This window comes from Manis pentadactyla, chromosome 5 (genome assembly GCF_030020395.1).
Source record: "Manis pentadactyla isolate mManPen7 chromosome 5, mManPen7.hap1, whole genome shotgun sequence".
NCBI classification, from domain to species: domain Eukaryota; kingdom Metazoa; phylum Chordata; class Mammalia; order Pholidota; family Manidae; genus Manis; species Manis pentadactyla.
The window spans coordinates 40621714-40645234 of NC_080023.1; the positions used below are offsets into that span (position 1 = coordinate 40621714).

The window sequence follows — 23521 nt, forward strand, 5'->3', positions numbered from 1 at the left end:
CTTTTTTCTTTTTTTTTTTTACTTTAGTAGCTATGTTAACAAAAAGTAAAATCACCAGATGATCAGTAAAACTTGAAAACTGTAGAAATGCTGAGTGTGGGACAGTTATGCTTAGAGCTGCTTAGAGCTTTGATCTTAGTACACCTGAACATGATTGGATCATGATGCTGCTGCAAAGCAATTAATGCATGTGGGCGACAGCATGGTACTCGTTCATAAAGTCTGTGAATCACTTTATAAAAATGCTCTATTTCAGATCCTTGCCAACTCCTAAGACGTATGGTAGCATGAAAGATGACAGTTGGAAAGATGGCTGTTATTGACCAGCAAAGACAAGATTACAGAGGTCCACAGCTTCATGGATACCCCTTCACCAGGCTGAAAGACAACTTTTATATGCAGACTGTTCAGATAAGACTCTTGGGATTTGTAATATCCCAGCCCTCTCTGTCTTAATTAGCACAAACTGACAGAGACGATCAAGCAGCACTTTAATGACATATAACATCAGATATGTTCGGTAATCATACAATCACTCTCCATGGAATCACTTTTAGTTTTGTTTAATAGAAACTCAGTTGATTTTTAAATATTTGACAGAGGCCAATATCTGAGCAAAAAACTAATGGATGCCAAAGAGAAATGACCATTTGTAAATGAAAGAATAATACCTTTGTGCACAAGAAAATGGTGAACTCAAGCTCTCTAAAACTTCATGTTCAATCTAATTAACTGTATAAATAGTATCAATAAATATTTGTGTTAATGAGAACTGATATTTTGACTAATCTAAAATGTTTCACTAGTACTCCAAGAAACAAGATTGACTTGGAGGGGTCTCAGGTGGGAAGAAGCCTGGGCTAGAAGTTTAAAACATGATACCTAGATTTGGGAGACTTCTGTAAATTATTTTTGCAGATTCATTAGAAAAATTGTTACTTTGTTTAAGTTTTGGATGTGGCTCACATATCACCACCATCAGCTAGTGTTACAGCATGCATCCATCATGTTACATTGATAACTGAACTTCTATGTGTTTGTTTTGATTGCCAAAAGGGCTTAATATCAGTTGTACAATCTTTCTAAACTTTATAGCTCCTGGCTCAGGAAAAACAGCCTTTGCTATTTGAAACCAACTTAATAAGCTATTTTATCTGTTACAGAACTAAAAGATCTTGTTTTTATTAGCAGGTTTCTATGATGGGAAAGAGCAAGTAGTATGTGTCTTCATTCTTGATATAAATAACTGCCTCAGTGCTTACAACCTGAAATCATACAATGGGAGGGGGGAGGGAATCTATGCACTTAATTTACAAAATCTCTCTGGTAAATGACAGTTGTATTGTTACTATTAATTGACACAATCCGTTATATAGTAGGAAAATATAGCCTGCTGAATCCTACTTAAGTTGATCTACTTTAAACTGTATAACTATATAAAACCTTTGAAAATACTGTCCCTTTGACTTAAATTCTGCCTTACATCAATTGTTGCATTTTTGGTAACATGAAGCCTACTGTATATGACTCGAATATGTTAAATACTTGCTCTGTAATGGCCCTTATGTATATCCTGGAAATCACTTATTTCAGTTTTATTATACTATTACCAGATTAAAACTTCCTTCTGCAGTAGGCTTCTCATTTTCCATGATGAGGTGTGTTTTTTAAATATTTAATTTGAACAGCTCTAAAATATTGGCAATCAGGTCACCTAAAGGATTCTAAAGATTTGAACATAAGTTCATCTCCTGTTAGTCAATGACTTATTGTAAGTTGCAAAAGAAATTGAGAGAGCAATGGGAATCTTGATATTCAGGATAGCATTGAGGTTGATAGGTTGAGAGAATGATAAAGCTTTTAAACCCAAGACCCCCATTCTGCCATGCCTGACACCAAGGTAGTCTTTTTTAGATTGACCAGTAGGGAGTCACTCAGCACAAGCAGCTGGAGATTGAAACTGCTGGTGCTAATGTATTTTAGTGTATTAATGCAAGGAGAAAATTTTGTCTTTGAATTTGAAGGTGGTGGGAGTGGGTCAGGAAAGGATGGCACCAGAATTCACATGATGATGAGCTAAAAATGTTGCTTTTCAGAGAAAGATAAAGTATCTGCTTGGGAGGGATGGGTATCATGTAAAAAACTAGCCACTGTCTCTTTTTAAACAACATATATACACAATACAGTTTTCAGTGCAACATTGCAAAAAAAAAATGCTGCAATCTAATAATTAAAAGGAATTTTAACTCTTTGAAACACCCATTACATTTTTAAGTTAATTAGTTTCAAAAGGAGTATTCAGGTTATTTAACTTTGTTTTTAAATGGCTGCATCAGAAAAAAAAAGTATTTTTTTTTAATTAAAATATTTCACCATTGGTTAAAATGTGTTTGGATCTGAGTTGGGTAAAGTATTATTTTACCTGCTGTTGTACTACCACAGACTATTGGCTTTTAGTTTCCTAAAGAGAAAAATTTTGCCTTTTTACTAGAAAGCCTTTGTGTATTGCCAATTTTTCTGTTTGGGAAAATCTAAGGATTCACTGTGGTTAGTCTTACAGAAGAAATGTGGATTTGATAAACTAGTGCCTATGATTTTAACTTATGTTTGATATATAGTAGTAAGGGTTTTATGAATGTTGATTATTTTTTGTGCCAACAGCCCAGAATTGTCACTTATAAGCAAGCAGAAAGCTGTGAGCTCTGCTTCCAAAGTTATTTAATTTTCTCAGTGTTTGAATGTTATTTTTTGTAAGTGTGTTAATAAAAGTGTAAAGAATTGGAAAAATATAAATATTCTTAACTGAAGCATTTGCTGGATCATTTTTCTACAAAACTTGTTTGTATAATATAAAATACTCTCTGAAGAGTTGACTTTTTTCAGTTTTCATACCCTGGAAATCACATTTTGTAAAACTGGGGACCATTCATAATTGTCAGTTATTTTTTAAAATTATTTCAGTACATCACTTTTATAAAAGTTTTTTTGAAAGGAAATTAGACACATATGTGTCCCCAGATGTTTGTATAACTAGAATAATCTAGACTGTGTATGATTTTTTTATTGAATGTACAGGTGTCCACTTTTGACATCACGCATGGTCCTTTTAGATCACATGAAGTTTGATTTGCAAACATTTCTATAGCCAAACTTGTATGTGTGGTTGCCTCCTTAATAAACAGCCTGACCATTATGTTTATTAAATTTATACTTGTTTTTTCAAGTGTTTTATTAATTTCTGGAAATGGTAAGATTTCTCCCCCCCATACCAATTGCTTATAAGTTTTTTGATCTTCATGGTTTTAATAAATTTATCAGTCGATTTTTTTTAAACACATAAAACTAAATCATATTGCCCTGTGAGATTTGATCTTCATGAGGTTAGAATACATACTGTTATATTCTCTGTGTCCTAGTTATTTCATTTGTGGATTATTTGGAGTAAATTTGTAGTTTACTCAAAATTGTTTTGTTCTTGGAACTTTTTCACCTGCTGTCAATTGATACTTAGTTAGAAAAAACTAGCATAAACAACCAAAAAGCCATTTTGTTGGAGTTTCCAAGGGGAGAAATTAATACATTTTCAAACCAAATATGAATACTTAATCATGTCCATCTTTTCACTTACAGATGAATGGAAAAAAAGTCAAGAATTGTACAAAGCTTACTTAGTTCCCCACATTCCTTTTGGGTTTTTACTGTCCTCCATGTTAGTTAGTCGCACTAATGAGGTATAGAGAAATGATACCTTCATCTTTGAATTCTCCCAAGCCAAATTAAAATTTGAAGAGACATTTAAAATTGAATGTCAGTATACTTGTAAATTAGTGAATGAGAAGTTTACTTAAACTTGTAATATACCCAGTGCAACAGGAAAACCTATATGAAGGTGCTTCATAAGCTGTGTCGAAGTTTACCTTTGAGTTACAAAAGCAGAATAAATGATAGAGGTATTAACGTGGAGGGAAGTACTCAGTAGGATGTTCACATGAGCATGAAGACAACCTCAGCAACCTCTAATGTATTTTGAATGATCCTAAATACAAGTCTGAGTGGACTGGCCCTCTTGTTACTAGTCTGAAAATGGAACAGATTTCACTCTTGGTCCTTATTTAATACAACTAGATTAACACTATGTTAATTGCATGCCAATTTCAAACCAACTCTGTATTTACACTGGGTAACAATGTTTTCTTTTTAAAAAGAAGAAAAGTAAAAAGCTTTATTCTGATTTTGAAAGTAATAGAGAGTCATGCTTAAAAAAAATGAAAATATGAAATGGAAAAGTGAAAATGGTCCCACATTTCACCTCAATCCCACCATTTAAATATTTAGATTAATCATCATACCAAATAAATATTTTAACTTCTGACCTAACGTGGTTCTAAAATATTAAATGGAAGAGTAGAAAGTCTGTTTTGAGATAAGATATATTTTATTTACAATGCTGATATGAGTTTGCTTTTGAACAGAGGTGTACATCAATTGCTATTGAAAGCTTGACACAGTTCCCAGTTCCTGATTGCAGATATTGCTTGATTTTTTAAAAATTACATAGTTTGTATCTTTATAAGATTGTTTTTCTTATGAAAAACTGTTACAGAAAACTAGAAAAAGTAAATTACAAAGAAGAAAAAGCATTTATTATATAGGTAAACAACCACTTAAATTTGACAGTATTGCCCTTTTTCTCCCTCATGAAATTGGATCATATTCTTCGTTAACAGTGTAACTTTTCTTAACTCTGAGGTCACTGCCATTCATTTAGATGGATTTTGTTGGCAGAGGGTGAAGTCCAGAAAGAATATACAAATACTAATTACAAAACTTTAACAAACTTTTCATATAGTATATTTTCATATCATATTTTGGTGATACTTGAACTGCTCCCCACACAGGCTATCAAGCCTTGAAATTTACAGTATTTATTGAATAGAATCCAGTTTAAAAACAACATACTATTGAAGAAATAATAAGCACAATCAAAAAAGGATCAAAAGTCTAGAGTTCTCAAACTTTAGAATAACTTGATGAGTTCTTTATACATTTCTGCTCTGCACTCCAAGTGTGTCTATTCAAAAATAGAACTCTGGTCCCAAGAACAAATATTCTAGGAGTAGGATTCTCCAGCACAGTTCAGGTGCCCACTACTGGACTAATGTGTCCAGGTGATTGGGATTAAGTAAAGAGCATGTATCTCCTGTAAACACCGTATGGATAAATGAAGACCATTTTCCCTGAAAGTACTGCTGTCCCTAGTAAATGGGCCTAGTCTTTAGGGCAAACAAAACAATAGGTATACACCACAAATGTCTCAGGGCATATCATACAAAATAATTGTTTCATGTCAGCGGTCATATCTTCCTGGAGGAAACATTTGTAGTGAGAAGGCTCTGGTAACATTTGAGTCCCTTTTCATGAGGCCCAGTATCTATCCTTGAATTCTGTGAAGCAGCTCAGTATCCTTATTATAAATTCCCCTTAGTATATAGAGAGCCCAAAAATAAACCCATGCCTGTATGGTCATTTAATTCATTAACTCTATTTGAAACACCCAGTGCATTTTAAGCTCTCTGTTCTGTTCCACTGGTCTATGTATCTGTTCTTGTGTCAGTGCCGTACTGTTTTGATTACTGTAGCTTCATTGTATTAAGTCGGGTGTGGTACCTCCAGCTTTGGTCTTTTTCAAGATTCCTTGGGCTATTGGGAGGTCTTTGTGGTTCCATACAAACTTAAAATTATTTGCTCTGATTCAGTGAAAAATGCCATTGGTACTTTGATAGAGATTGCATTGCATCAGTAGATTGCTTTGGGCAAAATGGCCATTTTAATAATATTAATTCTAACCCTATCTGTGAGTACTGAATAGCTTTCCATTTAATTATATCTTCTTCAGTTTCTTTCACCAATGTCTTATAGTTTTCAGAGTATAGGTCTTTTGTCTCCTTGCTTTATTTATTCCAAGTTATTTTCTTCTTTCTGATGCAATTGTAAGTGGTATTGTTTTTTTTAAATTTCTCTTTCTGCTAGTCATTATTAGTATATAGAAATGCAACATATTTCTGTATATTGATTTTTAGTTTGCAACTTTACTGAATTGATTTATAGTTTTTTGGTTGAACCTAAGTTTTCTATTTATATAGAATATATACAGAGAATATATAAAGTGATTATTTTTATATATAGTATATTTCTATATATAAAGAATATATGGAAATATATATTTTATATATATATATATATATATATATATATATATATGGTATGATGTCATCTGCAAATAGAGTTTTACATGTTCCTTACCAATTTAGATGCCTCATATCTCTTTATCTTGTCTGATTGCCGTGGCTAGGACTTCCACTACTGTTTTGAATGAAAGTAGGGAGAGAGCATCCTTATCTTGTTCCTGATCTCAGAGGAAAGCTTTCAGCTTTTCACCATTGACTATGATGTTAGCTGTGGGTTTGTCATATATGGCCTTTATCATGTTGAGATTTGTGCCCTTAATACCCACTTTGTTGGGAGTTTTTATCATGAATAAATGCTGAATTTTGCCAAGTGTTTTTTCAGCATCTATTGAAATGACCATATGGTTTTTATCCTCCCTTTTGTTAATGTGGTATTATTAACAAATAATGTCACACTGAGTTGTGGGTAATGAATCATCTTTACATCCCTAGAATAAATCCCACTTGGTCACAGTGAGTGATCCTTTGAATGTATTTTTAAATTTGTTTGCTAATATTATGTTGAAGCTTTTTGCATCTATGTTCATCAAAGATATTGTTCTGTAATTTTCTCTTTTTGTATCTCTGTCTGGTTTTGGTATCAAGGTAATGCTGGCTTTGCAGAATAAAATTGGAAGCTTTCCTTCTCTAGGTTTTTGTAATAGTTTGAGAAGGAAAGGTATTAACTCTTCTTCAAATGTTTAGTAGAATTCTCCTGTGAAGGCATCTGGTCCTGGATTTCTGTTTGTTGGGAGTTTTTTTTTTTTTTACTGTTTCAATTTCATTACTACTAATTGGTCTGTTCAGATCTATTTTTTCCTGGTTCAGTATTGGGAAATTTCATGTGTCTAGGAATTTATCCATTTCTTCCAGGTTGTCCAATTTGTCAGCATATTTTTCATAGTAATCTCTTATTCTTGTTTGTATTTCTGTGGTATTAGTTATAACTTCTCTTTCATTTCTAATTTTACTCATTTGAGTCCTCCCTTTTGTTCGATAAGTCTAGATAAAGATTTATCAATATTGTTTATCTTTTCAAAGAACCAGCTCTTAGTTTCATTGATCCTTTATGTTGGTTTTTCAATCTCTATTTCATTTATTTATGCTCTGATCTTTATTAATTCCTTCCTCCTACTAACTTTGGACTTTGCTCTTCTTTTTCTAGTTCCTTTAGGTGTAGGTTTAGATTGAGATTTTTTTCTTTCTTGAGGTAGGTCTGTAATGCTGTAAACTTCCCTCTTGGATCTGCTTTTGCTGCATCCCAAGATTTTTCATTGTTGTATTTCTACTTTCATTGTTCTCCTACAATTTGTTTCCTCTAGGTTTTGCCTACTTTTTCATTTTTATGTGTAAAGGGAACCATACACTGTGTAATTTTTTTCTGCCTATCTTATTTAGATAAAAGGCTAAAAACAGGGTTTCTCTCAGACTCCAGCACTAAACAACAAAAATAATGTGAGATTCACCCATGTTGCTGATGTTGCTATAGTTAGCTCATTCTTGCTGCCATATTATGTGCCACTGTATAAATGTATCATGATTTGTCCATTCTAATATGGAAAAACAGTTGAGTTGTTTCCAATTTCGGTCTCAAACATAATGCAGCTTTGGACTTCAGACATAGTCAAAAGAGAGAAAGCCCTCAAAAACCTCACTCCCCCACTTAAAACTAAAAATTTTGAACAAAATGCAAAATGAAACTACTTGAGAACATTGAAAAGTAAAACAAGCAGTTTGGAGAGAAAAGTCATACCTGAAGAAGAGACCTGCACCTGGCAGAGCTGTCACAGTGGATCCTCTGACAGGTTAAGCCAGAGGAAACTCTGAGAAAAGCCTCAAAAAACCAGAAGGACCTCCTGGAAGCTAGAGTGTACTGAGGGTTTTTATTATCTCTTTTCTCTCATGACATGTCACCAGTAAGTCCCCAGCTAAGCCCCAGTATCACTCAGTGCCAAAAGTTAAAACTGATGGAACCCCTGTCTTCTCTGGACAGAGGAAATGGGAAAAGAACCCTTGCAGTCTGAAGAGTGTGAGGATAATCCCCATTTTTCTCTATTTTTTCTATTCTCTTTGTCCAGAAGGTGGCCTGAGTTGTGAGAACGGCACAGTAATAGTGGTGGAGCTAAAAGTCAGAGAGAAACGAGAGGACAGGGCAAAGGGAACCTGAGGGGCAAGAGGGTAACCTGAGAGTAGGTTCCTAGGAATTTACCTAGGAGAAGCTAATTGTTTTGATTAGCACAAGCCCTGCACTTACTTGGGAGCTGTACATACTCAGAACAGACCCAGGGCAGCACAGCAAAAAACCTTTGAGAACTGAACTACAATTTATACCAGTGGGCATGACAGAGACCAACTCCTAAGTAGGGCACATGTGAGACATACCCAATAAAACATAATGAAGCCTTTGTAAACCAAACTGACATTGGAACACAGCCCACAGAAAATGGAACAGATGTTGCAGTCTGAACCTATCTGCATTGATTGTTAAACAAAAACCAACATTGTCCACAATATTTTAACAGGACCTAGAATCTAAACTCTAATATTTAAGATGTCCAGCATATAATATAAAATTTTTCAGGATATAAAGAACCAAGAAAATGTGATCAGTTCTCAAGAAAGAATAAATGTCAATACCAAGATGATTCAGATACTAGAACTATCAGACTTTAAGACAGCTGTTAACTATAACATGAAATAAAGGAAACACTTGAAATGAATGGAACTAAAGAAGTTCTCGAGTAGAAAAAGAATTTTTTAAGAACCAAATGGAAATTTCAGAACAAAAAAGGTGAAATCTTTAAAATTTGGTACATGGATTCAATAGTTGACTGAAGATAATAAGTGTTGATGTTGAAGAGAGATCAATAGAATTTATCCAAGCTGGCAAAGTGATGAAAGATCAAAAAATGAGCAGAGCTTCAGGAACCTGACAACCAATACCAAAAGGTCTAACATTTGTATCATTAAAGTGCAGTGGTAAATTAACTCAAAAAAAGCCCTTATTTATAGTGTTTTCCAATGTCCAGGTATAAATATTCTCACTAAAGCCTTTTTCAAGCTATCAATATGGTGTCACTGAATGGAGATTTGGGAAGATCTTGGAAGTTGATACAAGCTGACTCGAGCACACTAATACTGGATCCTAGAAATAGAAGAGAAAGAGATAGGTAAAGAAAAATTTGAAGAAACAATAGTTGAAACTTTTCAAATTCAATGAAAGACAAATTTATAGATTTAAGAATCTTGGTGACCTGAATCTATATGGGTTGACAGCAGGATAAGCTCAAAGAAGATCACACTCAGACACCTCATCATTAAACTACTTAACTCAAGAAAACAGGATAAACTCAAACACACATCCAAACACATGAGTTAAACTGCTGAAAACCAAAGATGTAAAAAAATCTTGAGAGCATCTAGATACAAACATACAGAGTAGAACAATTCAAATGATCACAGATTTCTCATCGGAAGCCCGGGAGCTGGGAAGAAAGTGAACGATGTCTTCAAAGGGCTGGAAAAAAAGAATTAACAACTCGATTGTCTATTCAGTGAAAATATTCTTCAGGAATCAAGGTGAAATAGACATTTTCAGATGAGAGAAAACTATGAATTTGTTCTCTGCAGACTTGCCTTACAGGAAATAATACCAGAAGGAAACAGTATCATAAGGATGAAGGAGAAGCACAATAAATGTCAAATATATGAGTAAATATCAAAGACAATTTTCCTAAGCTTTTTAAAGTATGTCTGAAAATGGTACCATCTTGCTACCTACAGCGTATGAATATTCCTGTTGCTCCACATCCTAGCCTATGTTGGTGGTCCTTTTTAGTTTAGTCATTCTGAGTATGATGTGACATCTTTGTGAGTTTGATTTTCATTTCCTTAATAACTTACAGTGGCTGAGTACCCTTTCATATGCTTATTGACCATTTGGATGTTCTCTTCTGAAGTCTGTTCAAATAGCTTGCTTGATTTTCTAATCTCTCTCTTATTTGTAGAACTTCTATATCCTGGATAAGTAAATACATATAATTTTTAGTGAAGGTTTTCATGATTCTTAACTTTTTAATGTATAATCTGAAGTTATGTCTTTTACATTCCACATATTGATATTCGGATATTTGTGTATTCTCCCGCTCCTTTCCCTTCCTCCTTGTCAGTTTCATCAGAAGTTTATCAATTTTATTCTTGCAAAAATTAATTGGATGTGTCCTAGAGACCAGTCCTTGGTCCATTCTCTTTCTACATTCACTCTCAGTGGTTCATGACTTAGAAATCATCTATTATTTGTCTGGGATTCAGACCCACCTCCTGAGCTCCAGATTTACACACCCAGCTGCTGATTTAGCATCTTCACTGGGATGTCCAACAGACATCTCAGGGTGTACATGTGTAAACTGAAACTTCCTATCTTGCAAACCTGTGTCAACCATCTTGGCTGACAGTGAAAGGCTGAAAATTTTGGAGTCATTCTTGAAAACTCTTCTGTTTTCCTCTCTTTCTCCTCTCTAAGGCACACACACACACACACACACACACACACACACACACACACGAGCAGAGATGTCTGATGTATTTATCATTGTATCTTAAGTGTCAGCACATACTGAATGAAATACTGAATGAAAGCATTGCTAGTGAGAGTTTCTTTAGAGAGCAATTTGTAACACTTAAAATTTTAAATGTACCTTTATATCCAGTGATTCCACCTCTGAAAGTTTATCTTACAGCTATACCTGCACATGTGCTTGTGTAGATGTGAAAACAAGGATATTTATTATAGTGTTATTTGTGGCAAAGACTGAACTTAAACGACAATCAATAGGAAACTTGCTACATTATATTATTCACCAAAATATTATGCAGCCATAAAGAAGACCAACATCTCTATATGTAATGATATGGAATGACACCCAATATACATTGTTAAAAATAAAATCAAGGTGCTGAACAATGCCATTTGTGGAATAAAAAGTTTATGTGTGGTATTTGATTCACAATGAACGTCCTTAGAGGATTACAAAGGAAGCTGGTGACTGGCCTCCTGCAGAGCAGAGAAATGGCAGAGGTTCACAGTGGTGAGGAGACTGCTTCCACCTGAATATTTTCTTTTGTACTGTTTGAATTCTTGACCATGTGAGTAGGCACACACACTGGTTTTTCAAAAAGTAAAAGAGAACTGTAACTCCCCTCGTGACCTTCCCATGCCACCAAGAAACCTGTCTGACTTAGTTCAGTGGGTACAGTCTGTTCTGTGGGACATGCTCTTCATTGTTTTAGCCTTCTCAGTTATGTCATCTTAAATTTATATATATATTTGGGCCACAAAAAGCATTTTCATAAATTTTACTTGAATGTTTTGCTTTGGACTTTTTCAAAGCTTTTATAAAGAGCAACCACAAAAGCAGCTTCCACCTTTGGTATAAAATTATCAAGAGCATCGCTCATTCTGTGGCTCAGCATCCCCTAAGGAAGGGCCTTTGTGAGAACTTCACTCTGGAGAATCATCGTCCCTTGCGGAGCGAGAGCTCCCTCTCTTGGTTACAAGACTTACGTGCTTTATCCTGTTCGCATTTTTGTCCCTGTGGCCAGAAAGTTTATATCAATATGTGATGTTCGACTGTGTCACTTGTAGTGATGACTTATTTTTTATAGCCTCCCGTGGCCCCGAATTATTTAAGGTGGTTTACATAAATGCAAGAGTTTCTAATTACACGGGAAAACATCATGAAACTGAAGAGAATAGGAGAAACCATGTATGGCATATTTGTGCTTCCTTTTCCTTTTCAAAGCTCTGATTTTATTTTATTTTACAATATAAATATCCTCTTAGAAAGAAGATGAACGTAAGTGAAGAATCCATATTTATATTTTAATCTAAGTATTAAAAATTTCTACCTATTCCTTCAGCAAGCAAGCAAGTTCTGTAGATTTAGTTTATTTTATACAGTGTGCAGTGCCTCCTCCTTTGTTCTTCCTCGATATCGCTTTGGCTATTTGGGGTCTTCTATGCTTCCATACAAATTTTAGGATTATTTATTCTATTTCTGTGAAAAATGCCATTGGAATTTTGGTGGGGATTACATTGAATCTGAATATTGTTTTGGGTAGCATAGGCATGTAACAATATTCTTTCAATCCATGAACACAGAATATCTTTCCATTTATTTGTATCTTCTGTTATTTTCATCAGTGTTACAGTGTTCAGTGTATGGGTTTTTCACTGCCTTGGTTAAATTTATTCCTAGAGAATATTTTTGATGCAATTATACATGAAATTATTTTCTTAATTTCTCTTTCTGCTAGTTTGCTATTAGTGTATAGGAACACAAGATTATTGTGTATTGATTTTATATCCTGCAACTTTACTGAATTCGTTTATTCTGAAATTTTTTTGACAGAGCCTTATAGGGTTTTCTCTATATAATACATGTCATCTGCAAATAGTGGCCATTTTACTTCTACATTTCTGATTTGGATGCCTTTTATTTCTTTATCTTGCCTAATTGCTCTGGCTAGGACTTCAATACTATGTTGAATAGAAGTGGTGAGAGTGGGCTTCCTTGTCTTTTCCTGAGCTTAGAGGAAAAGCTTTTGGCTTTCACAGTTGAGCACGATGTTGGCTTGAGTATGATGAGTGTGATGTGGGCTTGTCATGTATGGCCTTTTTTATGTTGAAGTATGTTCCCTGTATATCCACTTTGTTGTGAGTTTTTATCATAAATGGATGCTCTTTCTCTTTTAAGTCCAAGATGTTTCCACCATAATCTGAAGCACAACAACAAATTTTCATTGAGTCACAGGCTTCTTTCTCACAAAATCTGAAGAGAATAACTTGAGTCTCCTTAAAAACAAAACTTACTAACACTCGAGAGACAGAGAACATGATTTTGAAATTTCTAAATGTCATAGTCAGAAGAGAATTAAAATACTTATTCATTCAAGAGATTCATTCAGTGCTTTCTGTGTGCCAGAACCTGTACTATGTGCAGTAGTCAAAGAGTAAAGATTTCTTCCCTTAGGAAGTTTACATCTTAAATCGTTTCACTTTTTTTGAAACATCCTCAGCGCTAACCTCTCACTAAGGAATCGACTGTGACCAAGCCTAGCATGTTGTCCAGCAGCAGCTATCACCTTCATTCTCCCTGCCCTTGAAAGACATTAGCCCATTTTCAGACCCATTTTATATAAAGAGATCACTTCATAGGGTAACAATATTAAAACTCAAACCTTCTCCTCAGACGGTTTTGCAATAATTTCTCTGAAAATTGACATCCTTGTTATTAGAAATGTTAAGGACCAAACATCCTTTGACTAATTTATCCTGCTGCCCATTTGATAGATTTCTTAATTAAATGTAAGAATAAATAGACTAATTAGAAATCAATAAAATCAGTGGGAAATCTCAATAAAGTTAATAATAAAGCATTTTCAGATTTATTTTAAATGTTTAGAACATTCAAAGTGGTCTCAGTATTAGTCATACAAACAGATTTTCAAATCCCTTATAAAAGAGCAAATGGTTATTATATTATAGGACTGAAAAACTACCTGGTAATATAGTAGACAAGGGCAAGTGGTCAGGACTGGTGGGAATAGACAGAATGCCTGTGTTTTAATGGTTGTTTTCATTTGTTGAAGCATTTTGCTCTGACAGAGTTCAACTATTTAGGTTTCACCATCCCAAAGAAAGCAAAGTCCCTGGAGAGTGTGGGATGTGGTTAGCTGGGACGCTGATACTACCAACAGCAACCACGTGCTAACTGCTCACCACGTGTGTGCTGGGCGTGCAGCATCTCAATCTCAAAACCCATGTGGCAGACAGTAGTACTTTTTCCCCACTCTATTGAAAGAAAACTTTAGCTCATATAGGTCAAGCTACTTGTCCTTTATAGTTGAAAGTTCCAAGCAGAGAATGCATGAAATAAAATGATGGTGGGGTGTGGCAGGATGTTATGATACAATTGAAAATAACCATTATGTTTAAGCCATTGATATTCCAACAGAGAGTTGGTAGGTCAGTTATTGATGCAAGTGTCAGACCTAAATAAGTTGTGGAAATCACAGAATTTCAATGGGAAAAACATTGTTATAATTTATCAATATTGAATAGTAACAATTACAAGTCTACCATTATTGAGATATCGATTGCTGGTATACAAATTCAGTAACTTGAGTATAAAAACTGTATGACAGTAAGATCCTCAGGTTGAAATAAAATGAGCTAGGATGGTAAATAGAGTGAAGGAAGAAAATGTTTACCCATTCAGGAGGAAACACAAAATCTGTCAGACAGCCTGATATATAAAAATGTGATGCGGCAATTCTCATTTTTTAATGAACGCTTGGGAAGCTATGAGACAAAAGACAGAAAACTTGATCCTCAACATAAAATGTATGTACAAAAATTATAAATGGCAGTCTTCAACACTGCCATGGGAAATGATACTAAGGGCCAGGCAGAGTGGATAAGAACATCTGGGGTCAGGCCTGAACTGAGTCGTTGTTCCACCACTTAGCAGCTGGGGTGAACCTTAGCACGCCACTTATCTTCTTAAATCTTCTTTAAATCTTAGAATCTCCCTCTACCCCTGAAAAAAGTGGCTTAATTGTAAGATCTCTATCATGAGCTTGCTGTGCAGATTAAAAGAGACAAATATAAAAAGAACTTCACATAGTGTCCCAGTAAACATTATTGTAATTATTAATCTGAAAATTAATATTTAATAATACTATTAACTGGTCAGTTTATATTAAGCTTTAACAGAAAACTTGATTTTCAGGGGCATATATAAGTATTGAAAGTCCAAACTAGGTTATTGGCAGTGTTGGTTCAGTATTCAATGATAATTTCAGAGATCCAGGCTCTTTCTAACCTTGTACCCCAACATTCTTAGAGTTGAATTTTGTCTTCATTCTTGTTGCCCCACGGTTCTATACCACTGCTGCAAATCCAGCCATCACATCTTTTCTCAAGCCAGGAATATGGGCAAAGGGGCACTGCAAGGATATCTGTTCCCTTTTATCAAGAAAGCAAAGGCTTCCCAAAAGGCCCAACAATTTCTGCTTAGAAATTGACCAAAATTGTCACAAAGCAACTCCTAGCTAAAGTAGGTCAGAGAAGTGAGTATCTAGTTGACTATATTGCCTTTCCAAATAACTGAATTCTGTTAATGGAGGAAGAGGAATGGACGCTGGATTAGACTAACAACTAACAGGGTCTGCTATTAGCAAATGAATTTTCTAAATAATAGAAACTTAGCTAAGGCCCCAAACCTTTTTTAGGTTTTAGTCATTTTTAATGAAAATCTTTTCCCAATGCTTTCATAACCAAAAACCCTGATTACAATATGACCATTACTTAATAATTTAATCTCATCAATAAAATCAATGGCTGGACTCTGTGTTCAGTGGCTTTGGTTCTTCTTTGGCTCCTGGTTGTCAGTCCTACTTCCAGAAAGCCAGTGTTGGGGCCATCCTTACACACGTGCTCTCCTTTTCTGCTGATCAAAGTCAAATAATCCAAATTGTAAGAATTACATATAAGAGTAGCCAGTAATTTCAAAGTTCTTAACTATGTCCATTTCTATAAGGATGCCAGGTTTCTGCTTTTCCATCTTTGGCAGAGTTTTTTCCTAGGCCTTTTTTGGCGTGCTTCTTGGTTTTGCACTGTGTTCAAATGTTTGGGAAGCCAGAGGTCTGATATCCAGTAACTGGAAGGGAAGAAGGAAGTGGGAAGGAGAGCTGCTAACTATATTGCCCGTCAGGACTAGTCAGACCGCCATTTAGGATGATATGCACAGGGATTGAATGCCCTACCTTTTATTGATCCTCATTAATGAATAGAAAAGAATGTAAACCCATAAGACTGCTCATTCAGTACTTGATTACCTTTTCTGAATAAGGCACTGTTTGAGATAACTGCACGCCAACTCTAGGTTTTTTTTTTTTGAGAGGGCATCTCTCATATTTATTGATCAAATGGTTGTTAACAATAGAATTCTGTATAGGGGAGTCAATGCTCAATGCACAATCATTAATCCACCCCAAGCCTAATTTTCGTCAGTCTCCAATCTTCTGAGGCATAACAAACAAGTTCTTACATGTAGAACAAATTCTTACATAATGAATAAGTTACATAGTGAACAGTACAAGGGCAGTCATCACAGAAACTTTCGGTTTTGCTCATGCATTATGAACTCTAAACAGTCAGTTCAAATATGAATACTCATTTGGTTTTTATACTTGATTTATATGTGGATACCACATTTCTCTCTTTATTATTATTTTTAATAAAATGCTGAAGTGGTAGGTAGATACAAGATAAAGGTAGAAAACATAGTTTAGTGTTGTAAGAGAGCAAATGTAGATGATCAGGTGTGTGCCTGTAGACTATGTGTTAATCCAAGCTAGACCAGGGCAATAAAACATCCACATATGCAGAAGATTTCTCTCAGAACAGGGGGGGTGAGGTTCTAAGCCTCACCTCTGTTGATCCCCAATTTCTCACCTGACGGCCCCCCTGCGACTGTGCCTGTCTTAGGTTGTTCCTCCCTTGAGGAATCTTACCCGTCTCTGACTAACCAGTCATCTTCCGGGGCCATACAGGGAAATGTAAAGTTGGTAAGTGAGAGAGAAGCCATATTGTTTGAAAAGGTTAGCTTTTTACTTCTTTGCAGATTTATGCCCTGTGGCTTCTATGCCCAGCATTTGTCTTGAGGTATCTTTACCACTTGGAGGAATTATGATACTCAGTAAATTCGATATGAGGCACAAATTCTATTTAAGGGTTGTAATTAGGAAGGAAGAAGAAAAGCTATAGAGGTAGTAGACGTAAGAAAACGTGGGAAGATTGATTATTTCTTTGACATATCTTCTTGTAGAGTAACTTAAGCATGTATAGGTTTTAAACTACTAATTAAATTGCGCACACACATTAACATAATAGGAATACAGTTACATAACCAAAGCAGATCTATAATTACCAGCCATCTCCAGTGAAGCCAAGAAAACCAGTTAGGCACCCTAGGCATTTGTGAAAATTTGTCTATGATATAATGGATATTGTCCAACTGTACTTGAACAGTCTGAGAGAAATCAGACAAATTAAAACAACCCATTCCTGGGAACTGTTCACATCCCTTATGTTCTTTTAACAGTAGATAGTCTGTAGTAGTAAGATTTTGGAGTGCTACAACTTGCACTTCTCCTAATTCTTGGTTGAGTTCCAACAGTATAGATCCAGTCAAATTTGTTGTTTTACTGTATGCACAGGCCAGCTTAGATATCTCCTTCCTCATTCCCATGGCGAGTCCAGGAACCGGTGGGATGAATGCAGCTACAACTGCAGCATCGCCTGGATAGAGGTTTTTTGATGATCATCTTCTGGTATGAGTCTTCCCGAGAGTGCTGATGTTGGAAGTTCTTCTTCATATCGTATCTTAGTTCATTTTCTGGGTAGCCAAATTAGGCTTTGATCCTCTGTATAAACACAAACAGACCCTTTGCCCACACTTTGATCTGCCCTTTATACCATTGTGTAGAACTCATTGGAGGTCACCACACAGGAACTGCTTTTTTTTTCTTTTTTTTTTTTTCAGAGAAAGGAATATTATCAGAAAAGTGTACCTCCATAGCCGATCATCTGACACCCTTTAAGTGATCAAAGTTAAGGATATTTAAAGCATGCATTATTCATTGATTTACAGTTAGTTTTATGCTATCATGGAGTAATCCCCCTTTTCTTTCTTTCTTTCTTTTTTTTTTGTTATCTTTAATCTACACTTACATGAAGAATATTATGTTTACTAGGCTCTCCCCTATACCAGGTCCCCTCTATAAATCCCTTTACAGTCACTGTCCATCAGCATAGCTAAATGTTGTAGAATCACTACTTGTCTTCTCTGTGTTGTACAGCCCTCCCCTTTCTCCCACCCCCCCATGCATGCTGATCTTAATACCCCCCTACTTCTCCCCCTGCCTTATCCCTCCCTACCCACCCATCCTCCCCAGTCCCTTTCCCTTTGGTACCTGTTAGTCCATTCTTGAGTTCTGTGATTCTGCTGCTGTTTCATTCCTTCAGTTTTTCCTTTGTTCTTATACTCCACAGATGAGTGAAATCATTTGGTATTTCTCTTTTGCCGCCTAGTTTATTTCACTGAGCATAATACCCTCCAGCTCCATCCATGTAGCTGCAAATGGTAGGATTTGCCCTCTTCTTATGGCTGAGTAGTATTCCATTGTGTATATGTACCACCTCTTCTTTATCCATTCATCTACCTATGGACATTTAGGTTGTTTCCAATTCTTGGCTATTGTAAATAGTGCTCCGATAAACATAGGGGTTCATCTGTCTTTCTCAAACTTGATTGCTGCGTTCTTAGGGTAAATTCCTAGGAGTGGAATTCCTGGGTCAAATGGTAAGTCTGTTTTGAGCATTTTGATGAACCTCCATACTGCTTTCCACAATGGTTGAACTAACTTACATTCCCACCAGCAGTGTAGGAGGGTTCCCCTCTCTCCACAGCCTCGCCAACATTTGTTGTTGTTTGTCTTTTGGATGGCAGCCATCCTTACTGGTGTGAGGTGATACCTCATTGTAGTTTTAATTTGCATTTCTCTGATAATTAGTGATGTGGAGCATCTTTTCATGTGTCTGTTGGCCATCTGTATTTCTTTTTTGGAGAACTGTCTGTTCAGTTCCTCTGCCCATTTTTTAATTAGATTATTTGATTTTTGTTTGTTGAGGTGTGTGAGCTCTTTATATATTTTGGACATTAAGCCTTTACCGGATCTGTCATTTACAGATATATTCTCCCATACTGTAGGGTTCCTTTTTGTTCTATTGATGGTGTCTTTTGCTGTACAGAAGCTTTTCAGCTTAATATAGTCCCACTTGTTCATTTTTGCTGTTGTTTTCCTTGCCCGGGGAGATATGTTCAAGAAGAGGTCACTCATGTTTATGTCTAAGAGGTTTTTGCCTATGTTTTTTTCCATGAGTTTAATGGTTTCATGGCTTACATTCAGGTCTTTGATCCATTTTGAATTTACTTTTGTATATGGGGTTAGACAATGGTCCAGTTTCATTCTCCTACATGTAGCTGTCCAGTTTTGCCAGCACCATCTGTTGAAGAGACTGTCATTTCGCCATTGTATGTCCATGGCTCCTTTATCAAATATTAATTGACCATATATGTTTGGGTTAATGTCTGGAGTCTCTAGTCTGTTCCACTGGTCTGTGGCTCTGTTCTTGTGCCAGTACCAAATTGTCTTGATTACTATGGCTTTATAGTAGAGCTAGAAATTGGGGAGTGAGATCCCCCTACTTTAGCCAAAGCAATCCTGAGAAAGTAGAATATTCAGGGTCTTTGGTGTTTCCATATGAATTTTTGAATTATTTGTTCCAGTTCATTGAAGAATGTTGCTGGTAATTTTATAGGGATTGCATCAAATCTGTATATTGCTTTGGGCAGGATGACCATTTAGACGATATTAATTCTTCCTACCCACGAGCATGGGATGAGTTTCCATCTGTTAGTGCCCCCTTTAATTTCTCTTAAAAGTGACTTGTAGTTTTCAGAGTATAGGTCATTCACTTCTTTGGTTAGATTTATTCCTAGGTATTTTGTTCTTTTTGATGCAATTGTGAATGGAGTTGTTTTCCTGATTTCTCTTTCTGTTGGTTCATTGTTAGTATACAGGAAAGCCACAGATTTCTGTGTGTTGATTTTGTATCCTGCAACTTTGCTGTATTCCGATATCAGTTCTAGTAGCTTTGGGGTGGAGTCTTTAGGGTTTTTTATGTACAATATCATGTCATCTGCAAATAGTGACAGTTTAACTTCTTCTTTACCAATCTGGATTCCTAACTCTAGGTTTTTTACACAAAACTGTCAGGTCCAAGGCTCCCTCTCTTTTCAAGGACACTTTATTGTTGAGGTTGTTTGCCATTTTAGTTAGTAACTGAATGTGTCTTCTCTTTCTATTGGTGATATTTAAACTATGATGTTCGTTATCATTTCCAAAATGAACTTTTTAAGGAAGATTTGTTCTGCATTAGCCCTGTTGAAAAGGCAAGATGCTATTTTCCATTTTTAACACTAGGGGGAGATCTTGTCTTCTCTTGGAGTGTTTTAAATACGAATTCTCAGCCAGCTCTGAACTGTTTTATTTTCAGTAAATGAAATGGTATGAGATTTTCATATTTATCAAAATAAAATGATAATATATGACAACTAAATGTAATGTGTTTTGTTGGGTGGGATCCTGGAACAGAAAGAAAAAGAACTTAGGCAAAAACTAAAGAAATCTGAATAAAGTATGGTTAGTTAATAATTAGCAATATTGGTTCATTAATTGTGACGGCTCCCTTCCCTTCCTCTGGCATTCTGCATATTCCATCTTCAAGGACTCATTGTTCTTCCCTTCCGGTGGCACCAGCCACTCTGATCTAGGGCCATGATCCTGCCCTGTGGTGAGAGGGCTCAGGGCTCTCCCAGGGCTATTAGAGTGCCTGTCAGCATTCCAGCTCCTTCACTTGGGTGCTACATAGAATCACATGTCCACGCTGTTCCCTTGTGTAACTCCGGGGTCAGTCAAAGGGAGAAATAAAGTTTAAACCCCGTTTGTTGTTTACAAACTTTGGTCCGGGCCATCTCTTTCTCCTGCTTCGGTAAAAGCAAGCAAGACCTCCCCCTAACCTCTCAGGTTCAGATAAGCCCTCAGTCACCCAGGTAATTACCCACTCATATGGAGATGAACTCTCCACCCCTGAGGAACGCCTGTTGATATGCAAATGCACTAAAGTTAGGTGAGATATTCTGGAAATATTACAATTGTACCCACACCTTGCTTCAGCCAAAGGAACATATGTCATTTCTGCACAGAAGCCTTTAAGAGCTGGTACGTAATCCCCCACGCACACTTTTCCTCCCCCTGCCACAGAACATGCTGGCAATCCAGGTGATGGAGGCTCCCGCAGCTTACTTAAGTGAGGGCAACTTGGAGGCCCCAGCCAATCCTCAGGGACATTCAGCATAAGAAGGAACACGTTTGGTTTTAAGCTGGCAATTGACTCTCAGTCCAAGATTCTGTCTCTGCCTCCCCCTTTGTATTTCTTTGCATCATAGCCTAAGTCATCTGACTACTCACCATCCCTCTAGGCAAAGCATACTATAACCTTTCCCATTTTACATGTGAAGAAACTGGAGCCTGAGGAGATGAGCTCACCTAGTGTCAAAGTGTAAAGCCAGGACTGAGGCCACAAAGTACGGCTCCGGCATCTCTGCCCTTAAGAACCCGCCCTCAGAGACTCTCAGAGAAACACAAGAGAACATCAGAGACTCCATCTCTGTTTCCTCCTCCCCCATAACACCTGCTGCTCAGGTTTGTCCAGGAGGTTTCCTCCTGCTGCTCCTGAGACTGGCCTGCGTTAGGACCTTATCCTAGATCCGTGCATCTTCTTTCTTAGCTTATGCTTTTGCTTTTCTGCAGCTTTCTAAGAGGCTCACAGGAAAGAATACGTGGGAAGTTAACTGTTAGAGGCCTTGAAGTTTTTTAAATATTTCATTTTCCCCTCATTGTGATGGTTAATTTTATGTGTCAACTTGGTTGGGCGACAGTGCCCACATATATTATTCTGGATATTTCTGTGAGAGTGCATTTCAAGGAGATTAACATTTACATAGGTGAATGTTCTGTCTGTGTCAGCCTATCGATAGTGATGCTATCAGCCAGGAATGCCTGGGGCATTTACCTGGGCCCATACATAATAATTTGCAAGATAAAGTAGTCCCCCTTGAAAATAATAGAATTCCTCAGTTCTTCAGAATACTGAAGGGGGTTCTTCTATGGTCTTCGGATATTAGGGTTGTACTGGAAGTCTTATTGTCATTCTAACCCTGTTCCTTTGAATGTGGACTCCCCTGCACAGAGAAATGGGTATTTTCTTTGTCCCAAGTGTTTTGATACTTCATGATTTTTTTCTTGGGTCAGATCTTAAAAATGTATTGTTCTGGGTCCTTTTCAATGTGGAGATTCCTGTTCTTCAGTTCTTAGAGTTTTTCTTCTCTGCTTATGAACAGACTTCACTGGACTACAAGCTTTGTGAAGGCAGGGGCCATATATCTCTTGCTCGTGCTTCATTTACGGTGACTACTGTAGTGGTACCTGGAGCCCAGTGACTCTGAATGAGTGAGTGAATGAATGAATAACAGGAGAAGAAGGCATGTGCTTTGGAAAGATTTTTGAGCTGAGTTTAAGACAAGTAAAGCTTGATGGGTAAGTTGGATGTAAGAAACTGGAGCCCAGGAGAGACATTAGGGCTGTAAATGTAGACCACAGCATTAACTGCTTATTTGGTAACTGAAGCCCTGCTTCTGAAATAATCTCTTGGAAAAGTATGTGGAGAAAGATGAGAAAAGAAAGTGGGTAGGAAAGGACTGTAAAGTAAATGATTCCTTTGGATAAGGCAAAAGTTTGTTTCCCAAATATTTCAAACAAAAGCAAAACTTGAGGAAGATCGTGTGGCTTTTTTTGCATTTTTTGAGAAGCATGGTACTAGAGCTCACTAATTATTAGGACCTGCCATCAAAACTCACTGCCTTCTATATCAATAGTTCAAATAAGCAGAGAAAAGGAGACATACATAGGTAGGAAACAGAAATGGAAGATAGAAAGCTGTCGACAGTCAAGAAAAGTTGCCAGAAGAGAAATATTGCCGACAGTTCTGGCCCACCAAGCCCTCAGTCTCACACAAGCTATTTAGACCCTCTTTCCAGGCCCTCTGAGTTTCAAAACACTATCGTGAAACAGTCTCCCAAATTGCCCCCAATACTCTACTCCTGCCATCAGCAAAGACATCTTGCATACCCAGTTACTGTTCTCTTAATCATGCCCACATCCTGTTTTCCACTAAGTCTTAGTCCTTCTCTAAGAAGGGTCAAGTCTCCTGTTTGTTAACTCCACCTGGAAAGGAGGGAAAAGCCCCAACTTCTCACTGAAGTTGGCTAGCTTCTCTAATCCCTGGATAGGTGGGCACCCTCTAACTGCCTGTATCACCAGCAAAATCACCTGCTGGCAATCAACTCTCAGTCCAAGATTCTGTCTCTGCCTCCCCTTCATATTTCTTTGCAAGTTCCACACCATCTCACAATGAAGCTCTCAGGGAACCCCCGCCTTACTTGGTATCTTCCTGCCAGAGCATGCTTACAGATGAGCACACAATTGAATTTGTTTATTTTAATGGTTGGGGTTTGGGCACCTGGGAGCCAATTTTAGAAAATGTA

General features: G+C 36.6%; 1 protein-coding gene across 2 annotated transcripts in view; it reads left to right on the forward strand.

Annotated features, from left to right (window-relative positions):
- The window catches only part of SLAIN2 (SLAIN motif family member 2), a 77991-nt gene extending 74783 nt beyond the window's left edge, over positions 1 to 3208 (forward strand). For both annotated transcript variants that reach the window (XM_036892517.2, XM_036892516.2), the window contains one exon: positions 257 to 3208. In XM_036892517.2, coding sequence (XP_036748412.2) covers positions 257 to 323 — 67 coding nt within the window. In that variant the 3' untranslated portion in view covers positions 324 to 3208. The remainder of the gene's footprint in view (positions 1 to 256) is intronic.
- Positions 3209 to 23521: the final 20313 nt, after the last annotated feature.